We start from the raw sequence: 13,717 nt of genomic DNA, 5'->3' as shown, positions 1-13,717 counted from the left end.
AACCTTTGCAACATGTACTGAATTTAGCAAGTCACATTTTTGAAACTTATACATTGGAATAATTTCAAAATGTTCAAATCTTAAGGCATTCATCTAGCAATTTTTAAAAAGCATGAAATGAGAATCTCAAACAACTGTTAAATTTTCTTTGCCACAGATTCAAAGTTTTAAAAATTTCCACGCTTAGCATATAATATCAATGATCCTCCAACTAACTGTCATGACAATACTTAAATTAAGGCTGAAAGACACTTGCACTACCCATGGTGTGATGATGAAACTACTACACACTAACAAACTCTTGACATGAGATTCAAGGTGTCTACATATACCGCTGGATAATTTAATGAAAGTCAGAAAGTTGGGATAAGAGCCAGGGTTGGCTTCCAACTTCGTGCTTGAATTCACTAGCCATGAGCAGATGGTGTTTGACAGGATCCTTTTCTCTAAAAAAAACTTCTATAGTTTAATAATGAGACTGGCTAGGCCTGATGTTGGTTTTCAACATTTTAAACAGATCTTCTTTTTGTATTGCAGATTAATGCACTCACATTTCAAACGCATTTAAAAGCCTCAAAACTGCACAACTTATTTTAGGTTAAAATTTAATTTAAACAAATACATACAAAGCAATATTTAATAGATATTTTTGGTAATTTTTAAACACTGTTCAAGTACTCCTTTAACGTGTGAGCAAAGGAACCTTCGCTTAAAATTTTCCAAAAGGGGCAGTTATTGTCAGTAAAACTTTCCATCAGATTGAAGTGAACTTTTTCAATGTACACAAACTAATAAAAATAATTGCATGTACCTAAAAAGAGTCAGGCTTTTTCTTGGTGGTTTAATGACTAATGTCTCAGTTTTTGACACAATTATACAGGTACAATCCATTTTCAATGAATGGAACATTAAATTGGCTGTTAGGGTAACTCATGTCTCAAACGTTTGAACACCACAAAACTCCCTGCTTCATGCTGTTCATCTCTATCATGTATCAAAGATTACTGTACTATATTGTATCAACAGCACATTTCTTCAGTGCTTTGCAAAAAGGTACTGACAATATGCAATCTGCCCATGCTTGGAAACAGTGAGAGTTTTGCAACGCTAGACGGAATTCCCAATTGGACACCGTTTGCTGGATAATTCAGACTGTGCAAAGAACAAACTGACAACAAATTTAGGATTGTCAGTTGGGTATGCAACTTGGTGCAACCGTGTATATTGGAAGCTACATGTTTTTATACACCAATCCCTATTCTTTGCAGACAGCAAGAACAGAGTCACATACTGCATCTGTGGAACACAAGATAGTGATAGCCATCAATTCTCAAAGCAATGCTTTTGCCAGAGTCAACTTGCTTGGTTGAAAATTTAAACAAAGCCTGGCAGTAAACTATCAATCTGGTGCACACTTTCTCTGGCAAGACCTCTACCAAAGTTCATTTAGGAACCAAAATATCCTAATGAGTCCAGGATGAAAAGCTACAAACTTGTAATCATTGTCTTTAGATTCTTTTTGTTGATCTCTCAAAGACTGCCCGAGGAACAGGTGTGGGGCTGATATTAATGAAGTTGAATTTAAACAGTTGCAGTGACACTTGCTAAGCACCATGAATTAATATCTACATACTCCATTATGTTTATTTATGCTCCTCTGCTTTTAGTTAGTTACTAATCCATGTTTAAGATAATATTTGTACACGGAGAAAATGAGGACTGCAGATCGGAGTAGAGAGGGGGTGCTGGAAAAACAAAAGGTCAGGCAGCATCCAAGGAGGAAAATCGATATTTTGGGCATAAACCCCATTCATCAGGAATGAGACTTGTTTGCCAGGCCGGTGGGGTTGTTGGGAATGAAATAGTTAGATTTGTACACATTTGATTTCAATAAGAATTTGTGAAAGTCTAACACTCGGCTTCTAGGGGCTTCATGCCTATTTTATTCAAGATAGTTTTGAGTTTATAGTTCAAACCGTCTTTTTTAAATAGATACACAAATGCCAACAAGGCTATTAGTGCCTCTAGGTGTCAATATTTATTTGAAAACTTGCGTATCAAATATACTATTTTTTTAAGATTAGATTCTCTACAAAGTGGAAACAGGTAATTTGGCCCAACAAGCCTATACTGACCCTCCGAAGAATAACCCATCCAGACCCATCCATTTCCCTCTGACTAATGCACCTAACACTGTGGGCAATTTAGCAATGCCAATTCACCTGACCTGTACATCTTTGGACTGTGGGAGGAAACTGGAGCACCCAGAGGAAACCCATGCAGACACAGGGAGAATGTTCAAACTCCACAGTCATCAGAGATGGGAATCGAATCCGGCTCCCTGGCGCTGTGAGGCAGCAATGCTAACCACTGAACCAAGTATGACATCCATTTGTACACAAATTCTCCTTCTACAATACAATGCATTTTAACTTGCATTTGATTTGTCCTCAGCTGTGCAATTCAACTGTATTAGCATAGTACAATACAAAAGAGCTATAATTAATGTATGCAATTTTAATTGTGAAGTAAATTAGTTTAATATAGCTTACTTTTGAAGACAATCAACTATTGCAAATTGCAAAAACAAGGGACCTCAAAAACTCCACGTAAAACACCAACTGATATTCCCACAATGCATTTTAGAAATAGGGCACCAACAAAACTACCGCAACATGTGCGTATTTTTTGCTTGCCATCAGCTGTTGATAAATTCAGGCTCCTTGTACCAAAGTCTCTTTCCCATTGCCAAGGATGAGAAAAGAAAACAGACAAGCCATGTCATAATGATCTAACAGCTGCCAGTGGTATCTGCCAAGTATTGGAGCAGGTTGCCTACTCACCTCTCAACAGTGACCTGTAGTACTGTAAAGGGGGAGTAGAGGGAAGAGAGAATAAAAGCTAGCAGGTAGAAAGTTACAACATATTAAAATGCATTTAAAAACTTGCAAATAAATAGGAACAAAGATCATTGCTTCAAACATTCAAGTTACCAATTTTCTACTTTAATGTCAAATGTTCACTTGATCTATTGTATTCCAGTGTCAAGTTCAAGCGTCTGCATATAGCTGTTTATTTTGGTCAATTTCTGAATCGTATTAACAATTTCAAGTTAATACTTCGAACAACTAAGAGAAAAGGTGTCTCCTCACCACCCCCCCACCCCCAAAAAAAAATTACAATCTGTGCACAATGGTTTACCTTCAATAATGAAATGTTAGCAGACATTGGATCCTTTATTCCTGATGAAGGGCTTTTGCCCAAAACATCGATTTTGCTGCCCCTCGGATGCTGCCTGACCTGCTGTGCTTTTCCAGCACCACTCTAATCTAGACATTGGGTTTTTGTTGTACTCATTTATCCATACTTCCTACTGGACATTTTTAGATACTCCCCTCAATTTTCAGTAATCTAGTTTGGGATCTACCAAACAATCCTACTATTCTCTGGGCCATGTGCTTTCCCTAGTAAGCAATCTTTCAATATCTAGTCATCAATATTAAACACAAACTATTAAGCAATTTGAGATTATATCTTGTACTTTAAAATCTAGCACACCATTCTGTGTCAATAAAATACAATCTGGAAATGGGCTCGATTTCTTCCAACAATGGTTGAAACAGAAAATTTATCTGCCACTTTTTTTGCTGCGATTGGACTCAAAATGAATGTTTCAGAGATGGCACTTGACAGAGTTAAAATTCTTAAGTATTGGCCAACTAATTTGAAACCTAATTTAAAGTAGCAAATAGCTGAACTTCAGATTGCAAGTAAACATCAACAATAGTGTTTGAATTGCCGATGGGAAATCTATTCTCTGGAAGGTCAGTGGTCACAAGCATTCAAATATGAATGCATATAGAACCACTTAAAGGGTCGAAACATTAGAAGCAACAATTGCTATTGACTGAAAAATTTACCTTGGTAATGGCAAATTGTTCGCACCAACAGTAAGTATCTACTACCTAGCGTATGGCCTCAGGCACAACAAATCATTAGGTCTTTGGACAAGTTGGACCGAAGGGTCTGTTTCCGTGCTATACAACTCTATGACTCTAAAAGTGTCATAAACACCTTGAGACCTCTGGTCTACAAAATCGCAAGTATTTACTTTCAAAAACATTGTGCAGTTGTGTGAAGTTACAGTACCATTATTGTTTGCTAGAACACATTATAAAAATCACAGTAAAAGAGATTCAACAAATTGGTGCCCATGTCAGCATACTGGCAGTGTTATAGAGTCATACAAGATGGAAACAGATTCATGTCTAATCAGTCCATGCTGACCACATGCCCACTCTACCCCTACCTGCGCTTAGACCATATCCCTTCAAAAACTTTATTCATGTACTTATCCAAATGTCTTTTAAACATTGTAACTGTACCCTCATCCACCACTGACCCGGACATTCATTTCTCACACAAACCACTTTTTAAAAAACTGCCTGTCTTTTTTAAATCTTTCTCCTCTAACCTTAAAAACAAGCCCCCAGTCTTGAAAGATTTCATATTAAGACTTTTTGACTTTAAGAACACACTAAAAGCACAATTAACTGAAAACCATCTTCGAGTTGACTTTTTCTTACTTTTACTTTCCTTTTTCAGTTTATTCCACTTAATACTATATTTTACATTCTGTTCTATTACCATAAGGTACTTATATTATGATTTGCCTGGATTACACACAAAACAATACTTTTAACTATCTCAGTCCATATGACAAATAGATCAAATCAGCTCGGGAACTTTTAATCACAGAATTGACTTTGAAATTCTACCAGGAAATGCCCTTCCTCAGATTCTTCCTTGTTTCAACTCACTAATTTGGTATTTTCAATCTAAGTATGAGCTTCCAATTGGATTACTGCACAGTTAACCTGTGTCTTGTGCTGATCCTCTCTCAGATCCTGAGAGATTAACCTTGTTCGAGCTTTCTTTGACACTTCTCTTCTCAAAACAGACATGAATCATCTTGTGTACAGGCAGCATTAATGATTTATACTCAAGACCCAACTTTCTTTTTAAAAAAATGAACACAAAGCACAAGTATTTACAATGTGACAATACCATCATTTTTGAGGGCCTTCAGAAACTCAGTTTATCCACTGTTAGTGCCAGGAGAGGAAGCAAGGAGTATTTTACACCAGCTAACCTAATATTCTTTGCTAGGAAACTGCTTAGGGCAAACAATTAAAGGATTGTTACCTGAACATCTTGAAAATATTTTGATTAGAGGATGGTGGATTTGTAAAATGTCAGTCAAGCCTGACTGAATTTTATGATTAAAATAGAAGACAAGGAAATGTAGTGTGTGAATGCTATTTACATGGTCTTTAAGGGAGCACTTAATAAAGTCCCTCATGAATGACTAAAGTTAAAGTTAGTCTAAAGTTAAAGCTGTTGAAAGTGAAGGTAAACTGACTTAACAGGACATTACAGCAGCCTTATGGCTCTAGTGAGAGATCATGGATTAGAGGTTACTGTTGGTATCCCTTAAGAATGTGTTTAGGCTTCAATTATTCAAAAGTATTTATTAACGTTAGGACAAAAAAAAAACAAAATTCCAAGTTCGCCTGTGACAGAAAAATGTAGGAATCACTAAATAGTTCATCATGCCAAACATTGTTGAATGTTTTGCTGAAGTTCATACTACTATGCCTTCAATCACTTTTTGTCACTTCTTCAAAAACCTCAAGTTAGTGAGACATCATTTCTCAAACAAAACCATCAATTTAAACACACTCTCCCCCCACTACTGGCAAACCATGGCAACAAATGCTCCATTTCACAACAGCAAATTACCAAGGCAGATGCTACAGTACCTACAAAAACCATGACCTCTGCCAAGGATAAAAGAATCGGATACAGGGAAGACAATGCATATACCATTCTGACTTGAAAATGCATTGTTGCTCTTCCTTGTCCCTGGGGTTAAAATATGACACTGCATTCAATAGGACATGGAGTATACCACCAACACCAAATGGACTGCAGTAGTTTTGCAGTGTGCATGAAGGACAATTGAGGATGGGCAACAAACATTGGCCTTCCCGTGATTCACATCCCATTAAAAATTAAAAAGGATGGAAGTAAAGGGCACAGCATCCAAGTGAATGGCAATATATGCTCTCCTACTGCTACACAAATAAGCATGCTTTCAGCCCTCCTCTTCAAACTCTGAGCTCTGTACACAAGACTCTAGACCACAACAGCCTCTGCTGTTTTCCTCACTGGTAAACTTTACTTCCTGTAATTTGTAATAATCCTCCAGTTGCATTTGCCATCCCTTGTATCATACCCCAACATTTCTCTTCACACAATTGCATTAACACTGCCAATTTAAGTTCCCACCTTTCCTCAGTGCTTACTTCCTCTCCACATTCCATTCTTCCTGGTTCCCCAAAACTTTCATTATCTTCTATTCTTCTAAATAGCCCAAATAATGTTAACTACCCACCAGCAATTCAGCAAACTAAGTTATATCTTAAAATGCAATCCATAAGTAGATTTTATGAATCGATTGTAACAGGTGTAATACCAGTTATTTACACAGGCACAGCATAATGAATGTTTTCAATGTTAAAAAGTGTCAAATGTTGATAAACCACACAAAAACAAATTGGAGTAACTCCAGTCTGGCAGTATCTGTGGGGAGAAGGAGTCAACTTTGACCCCAGTGACTTCCTCAAAACTGACTCTGGTTCCAGAAGGTAGAAGCTTCAGATAGTGCTTTACATTGTGTTAGTTCACATGTTGGAGTTTCCAGGAAACAGCCACCTTAAGCATCTAAGTATTTCAGTCTTTCCTCTTCGTTTAAGACTAGATTGAATAGGTAGGTGAAAGAAGAGGATAAAAATAATGAGAACTCTGTGTAAATATGACTAGACTGTTTTTCTCAGAAGTAGTGCAACACTGCTGAGTGGCTAAATTGTGTTAATAGCTGCATTTATATATAGGAAGCCCTGTTTCCAACTTCAGTTCTTCAGTTCCAAATCTCAAAGTTTGTTTACAATAAATATTACATTGAAAAACTGAATACAAGACTAATTTGCCACAGTCACCATTTGAATGCACTCAGCCTTGATGTCTATTGTGCCACACAAAGGGAGTGAAAATAGTTGCAATATACAGCGTTTTGGGATTTTGATAACAAACAAACTCATTGTGATTTTAATTTGGAGGTGCCAGTGCTGGACTGGGGTGGACAAAGTTAAAAATCACAACAGGTTACAGTCCAACAGATTTATATGGAAGCAAAGGCTTTTGAAGCGCTGCTTCTTCTTCAGGTGGTTGTGGAGCAGAACCATACGACAGAATTTATAGCAACAGGATTGCAGTGTCATGGAATGTAATATTAAATTAATTTAGCTCGAATCTTTCATCTTTTAGAATGATCGTTAGTTTCGGTTCCTTCATATGTAAATCCCAGATTTACATATGTGTGGCACTTCAAAAGCTAGTGCTTCCAAATAAATCTGTTGGACTATAACCTGTTGTGTGATTTTGATGGTCAAGTGTCAATTGTACCAGCAAAATGGTCAGCGTGGAACGCCTTCACTAGTGACATTTTGTTCAGACAATGCATAGTATAAAAGTGTCCTTCATACTGAATGATTCCAGATTCATAAGAAATTTAAATTCTCTGCTTTGCCAACAGCATAGTGATAACTTGTGGAACACGAATGACACTTTACAGATTTTTTAAACCAGCCATTTCTGAAACAGGTTTGTTTTGAATCCAGGCCTTCTGGCCTACAGAAAGGGATGCTACCACTGTCACATGAGCACTAACAATCCATGTAATTGTTTATTTTACATTTTGATTAAACTTTCTGCTGTTTGCTTTCGCCCTACACAGATTGCACCACAAAATGAGCAACTATCTTCTTAAAAAAGTACTGAAGTATTTGATTTTATTTTCAGTAGTCAGAGGGTGGAATGGGGAAGGAACCAAAACATTCTTCACAATTATAAACTGCATGTTTGCCACACAGACATTGTTCGAAATATAGCCAACACATACCAAGTAATTAATTATAAAAATTAATTACATCATACCTCCATTTTAAAAGGAACAATGCATGCCGTAATCTCACTGATCATATACTTTGGCATCTTAAATTGCCATCGCTATTTTGCAGCTGAGTTTTACATTTCACAATTCTCAAAGCTCATTTTTTATAAAACTTGCCACAATTCCTTCTCATAAGGAATGATCTCAACTTTAAACAATGATGATTATATATTTCTGGCATTTAAGTGGTAAAATCATTGGAATGTTACAACATCATACAAAAATCAATATCGGAAGACATGCCTATGAAAATCAGAAGATTAGTACACATTAAGAGGTTAGGTGGGCTTGTTAAACTCCAGATAATATACTTTAAGTACCCATATCCAGGGAGAAATTCTCTTTCTGGAGTTGAACATTTTGAACTCATTTGTTTTGTAACCAAAACTTTTCTAAATTGGATAAGATGTTAAAGGCTAAAATATATACCAGATACGCTGCCCCACCAAAACATATTTGGTTAGCTGCCTCTGCATAAAGTATTAACTACAATCCAAGGTGTTCACAAATGTGATTAACAGCACAAGTGGAAATTATTAGTTTATCAAGTCTTTTGGCTTCTTCTCACTGCTGGTATTAATTATGAAACAATATAGTCATCAGCAAGTGATATTATGGCACTCAAATAGAAAACTTCAGTCTTCAAGAAACGTTTTCCAATAAAATTCTAGCTATATTTATGACAACTATCTAAAAGACTTACAGCAGTTTAACATATATTAAATTTGAATGGTAGGATACATTTCTTCAAAGTAGTCAATGTGTGGAGGTTGGAGTATATCAAGCGCAGAAAGCACCTGAAACAAAACAGAAAATGAAATTAGTGTTCATTAAATGAACAATACCAAAAATCTAAAAGGTATAAGTGGTTCTGCTCTTCTGATTGCAAAATCTGGACCATTTAATTCATGAAAGATTAAAGATGAATCACAATTTTAGTCCTAGACAGGCTAAAAGGACTCTGGTTCAATCCTTAGTTTTTCAGAAACACTCATCTAGAGAAGAAATTAAATTGAATCAAAGAATTAAAATTATCAAGCGAAAGCAATTGCTACCAGATCAGTGCTAACACATTAGCTGTGACCTCCTTTGTATTTGGAAGATGCGTTTAGGATAATAGCTTTTTTGTACAGAATTGTGTCTGTAATTTTGAAAAAGTTTTATTGTTAACTTATGTCTACTGCCTATGCCAATTTACATAGCTATGTCAAAGAAATTCATGTTTGTGTTGTGGCCTTTTTTAATCAAGAGTTGATATTGATGAATTCTGTTTCTGTGCAAGTCCAAATACTGGTGATACTGTTACTACATGACAGCCTCCACTATTAAAATGAGTTTGAGAGAATAGTTTTTAAAAGGCTTCTTTTTCAAATGGTAGCCCCAAAATTCAGAAAGTAGGCTGAGAAAATCAAGAAAAAATTTTCTAACTCCAGTTTTCATAGGTAGTAGCTACCATCCAGTATTTTGTGAATTAGCAATTTTTGTCAAAATATTCTCCAAACCAGATAAAGCACCGACTTACAGGGGCACCACAATTGGACCCGGTGTTGTGCTTGCTGCACACTACACATCGGACTTCAGTTTTCTTTTGTGGTGCATGTTTAACATAGGACAAACGGACCAATTGTGATGGCAACTGTAATTAATAAAGAACACACTTTTTTGGTCTTTATTTTAATATTTTGCAAACTGACTATATTTGGGAACCTGAAGGTTTCTCAACAAGTGAATAAAAATAAAAGATAAATGGTCTCTTAGATGCTGAAATTATAGGTGGTAAAAATTTGGTAGATCCAATTATAAACAGTTAAGCATGGCAGATGCTAAGTCATGTCAAAAAAGCTTACAAAACTCAAGCTTCACTTTTAAATCTGACAAGCTTAAGTTAGAACAATATGGTTACATACAAATAAATCATGGCATAACAGCATAATAATATGACAGTAATGACCTCTGGACTAGTCACAACAGGGAGAGGAAAACACTCTGCTCATCAATTTTGGTGTGCAACAATCATTTTTGCAAAAATCTAAATTTGCATCCCATACCAAGGCAGCACATAAATACCAAATGTTTCAATTATTCAAATGTCAGGTTGTGATTACAATAGAACATGGTTTTTTCCCCCCCACTATTAATCAAAACTGTCAGAATCAAAGTTAGGTACTTTTTAAAAACCCATTTTCAAACTGAATCCAAAATGAAACTTGTTACCTTCATTGCACTATTTCAAAGTACCAAAATTAGAAGTTTCATATTGTCCTTGCAGTTCTTGGTTTGGCTTGATTCAGTCCAAGATTAGAGATTTTTTGAAGCACTTAGCTACATAAGAAATTGGGGAACCTCAAATTGTTGCTATCAGACATCAGTGTATGTGACATTATTCAACAGCTTGAATATCCTAAAAAAATTCTCACTTGGCTAATCAATATGGAGGTAAATTGAGAGTTAGGACTTTATAACAGTTGCTTTATATCAAACTAGTGCTATAGAGATTCAGAACAAAACCAAAAGTGCAAATAAACTATCAAGACTAAATTATTTTTGAATATTGGAGCACAACGATCAATTCTAGATCTATGTCACAGCTGTTTCAGACATCCTCTTTAGGTGGTGTTCTATGACTTGCTTTCAGGTGCCATCAGTACTGTTGAAAATAAAATGTTTAAAAGCATCTAAAAATTGAGTTCACAATCAGAGAATTACTTTTAGCTATATTGAAAGCCTTTACGTATATAACTTATGTCATTTCAATGTTTTGAAAACAGCTTTAACAAAAAGGCAATGGCGGTCAATTCTCACATCCAAGCTTAAAACTTGTGCCGTTGACTATTACAGTTAATGACAATTGAGGTTTTAGTAATGCAAGATTAACCGGTTACATTCTGAACTAAAGATCACTAGGCTATGAATCTGCAACTGCTACAACTGTTCTAATAACAACCAGCTATTTACAATCTACATGAACGATTTGGATACAGGGATAGAAGGCTGTACAGCCAAATTTGCAGATGACAAAAAATAGGCAGGACAATAAATTGTATTGAGGAATATGCAAAGGTTAGGACAGTGGGCCAAAATGTGGCAGATGCAGAGTTTACTGTAGATAAATGTGAAGCCATGCATTTCAGTGGGAAAAAATGGAAAGGCAACCTATTATCTAAATGGGGAGACACTGTATAGAGGGACCTGGGTATCCTCATTCACGAGTCACAGAAAACAACATGCAGGTACAACATATCATAAAGAAAGTGAATGGAATGTTGGCTTTTATAACTAAAGCTGAAAATGTGTTGCAGGAAAAGCGCAGCAGGTCAGGCAGCATCCAAGGAACAGGAGATTCGATGTTTCGGGCATAAGCCTTTCTTCAGGAACCATTCCTGAAGAAGGGCTTATGCCCGAAACGTCGAATCTCCTGTTCCTTGGATGCTGCCTGACCTGCTGTGCTTTTCCAGCAACACATTTTCAGCTCTGATCTCCAGCATCTGCAGTCCTCACTTTCTCCTTTTATATTCTATCCCTTTAGTTATAAAAAGGTAAGGAAGTATTGTTACAACTATACAAGGCATGGTGAGACCACACCTGGAATATCATGTGCAGCTTTGGCCCCCTTATTTGAGGAAAAATAGTGTGCATTGGAGGCATGTTCTCTAGATTGATCCCAGTGATGAGGGATTTGTCGTAAGAAGAGAGATTGAATAATTTAGGCCTACACACTCTGGAATTTAGAAAAATGAGGGAGATCAAATTGAGGTATTCAAGATAAAAAGGTACAGATAAATAGACATGGAGCAGATGCTTCCTCTTGTGGAGCACTCTAGGACGAGAGGTCATCATCTTAGGATGAGCAATAGTAAAATTTAAAGCAGCGTTGAGAAACTACTTCTCCCAAAGGGTTGTGAATCTGTGGAATTTGCTACCCCAACGTGTGGTGGATGCTGGGACAGAGTAAATTTAAGAGTTAGACAGATTTTTTAATTGGTTGATTCTGCTATGGGGAGAAGGCAGGAAAATGGAGGCGAGGAGCATATCAACCGTGATCAAATGGCAGAGCAGACTCGATGGACCGAATGGCCTAACTCTGCTCCTATATCTTATGAACCTATGAACTGCCCAACTTCTAATTACTCTTTGCATCTTAAAATCTTTTCACCAATAAAAAAAGGTGTGCAATGACATCTATGAAATGTTTATAAAATTTGGATATATTTCAACAATTCAGATTTATAATTTATCAAATATTTATACAATTTTTATATTGGTTAGAATTGGAAACTCTTTAAAAAAAACAGTTTGGATGCATTTCACTTTCAGAACACTTTCCCATGCAATTCACAAATACAATCACAACAAATACTTGCTCTCTATGCTGAAACTGATTAACAAATCAGACATTGGCCTGGAATTTGTAATGACAAATAGGAGTTATCAGTGCTTGCTGTCTACAGGAAGGCACAACAGCTTTTGACAGATGTAGTTAATAAATCAGGAAGTGGCCATGAGACTTGCCTCATTCCTCCAGAAGCTTTGCGATTGTATGTCTTAATCGGAGTGTACGATGTCAAAATACGAACGGACAAAACAACAGGTCTTACATGATTGATACCATAAACTTTCCAGATATATTTAAAGATTATCCATTCCAGTGAAAATAATTTGTAAGTCTTAAAAACTATTGATCAACCTCTCCACCAGTGAAAATAAATTTATGAATTTGGAATGGCAGCCCTCCAGCTTTCAATTATTGAAGATTTTAGAAAATGCAGCAAAATATATACAAAGCGTACCTATACAAATTATGTATTTTTAAAACTCTTTGGGATTTGGTTTTAAAATAGAGGCAAATGCATTCTAGTAAAGTGTTTTGAGAATCAAAGTCATTTGGACTGATTTACATACATTTCTAAAGGTGCAGTAGAATCACAGTCAAAGCCTGGAAGTATCTGTGTAGTGTTAAGTGGATGAAATGTTTAGACCGTTGAGATTTAAAAAAAACACAAACAATTAATTCAGTTTTGACTTCAGAATAGAAGGTTCAAAGCTTTACTCAAAAGAACTCCACTCCGTTCTGAATTTGGATTGGTTCTCCAAGAAGGAAAACAGAGGATCTTTCCAGTTTAGTTCAGGGAAGCCAATCACTTCAGCATAAATGATTTATAAATCATAAAGTTTCAAAGCCAGGAGAGTTTGAACAGATATCAGTTGAAATCCCTCTATTCAGAAAAGTTCATGCTAACAGATTCAAAGGAATCATTTTTTAAAAATCTGAGCAGCTACGAGAGAGAGAAACTGGAAAATGTCAGTGAAGTTGGGACTGATGTTTCTCAGTCTCTGAAATGGATAATATTTGGAAACAAGTGGAAATCTTGTCTAAGATTTAACTATCTTCTTACATAAAGCTTTGTCTTGTTGTCAAAGGACATAACTTTCAGTGAGTAACAAACTATAGAAATATAGGTGAAAATGTGTTGCTGGTCAAAGCACAGCAGGCCAGGCAGCATCTCAGGAATAGGGAATTCGACGTTTCGAGCATAAGCCCTTCATCAGGAATGCGGGAGGAAGAGAGCTTCTTCAAGGAAGGCATCCTTGCAAGAGGATTCGCAGTAGGTTAAAATCTTCGAGTAAAAAATGAGGTCTGCAGAT

General features: G+C 36.2%; 1 protein-coding gene across 2 annotated transcripts in view; it reads right to left on the bottom strand.

Annotated features, from left to right (window-relative positions):
• The window catches only part of nlk2 (nemo-like kinase, type 2), a 154,826-nt gene that overhangs the window by 49,550 nt on the left and 91,559 nt on the right, over positions 1–13,717 (bottom strand). For both annotated transcript variants that reach the window (XM_060848089.1, XM_060848090.1), the window contains exon 3: positions 8,816–8,871. In XM_060848089.1, the coding sequence (XP_060704072.1) occupies positions 8,816–8,871 (56 nt within the window). The remainder of the gene's footprint in view (positions 1–8,815; positions 8,872–13,717) is intronic.

Source organism: Hemiscyllium ocellatum, chromosome 31, assembly GCF_020745735.1.
Source record: "Hemiscyllium ocellatum isolate sHemOce1 chromosome 31, sHemOce1.pat.X.cur, whole genome shotgun sequence".
Taxonomy (NCBI): Eukaryota; Metazoa; Chordata; class Chondrichthyes; order Orectolobiformes; family Hemiscylliidae; genus Hemiscyllium; species Hemiscyllium ocellatum.
Note: the sequence above shows the minus strand (reverse complement) of the source record. Positions and strands in the feature narration are given on the sequence as shown.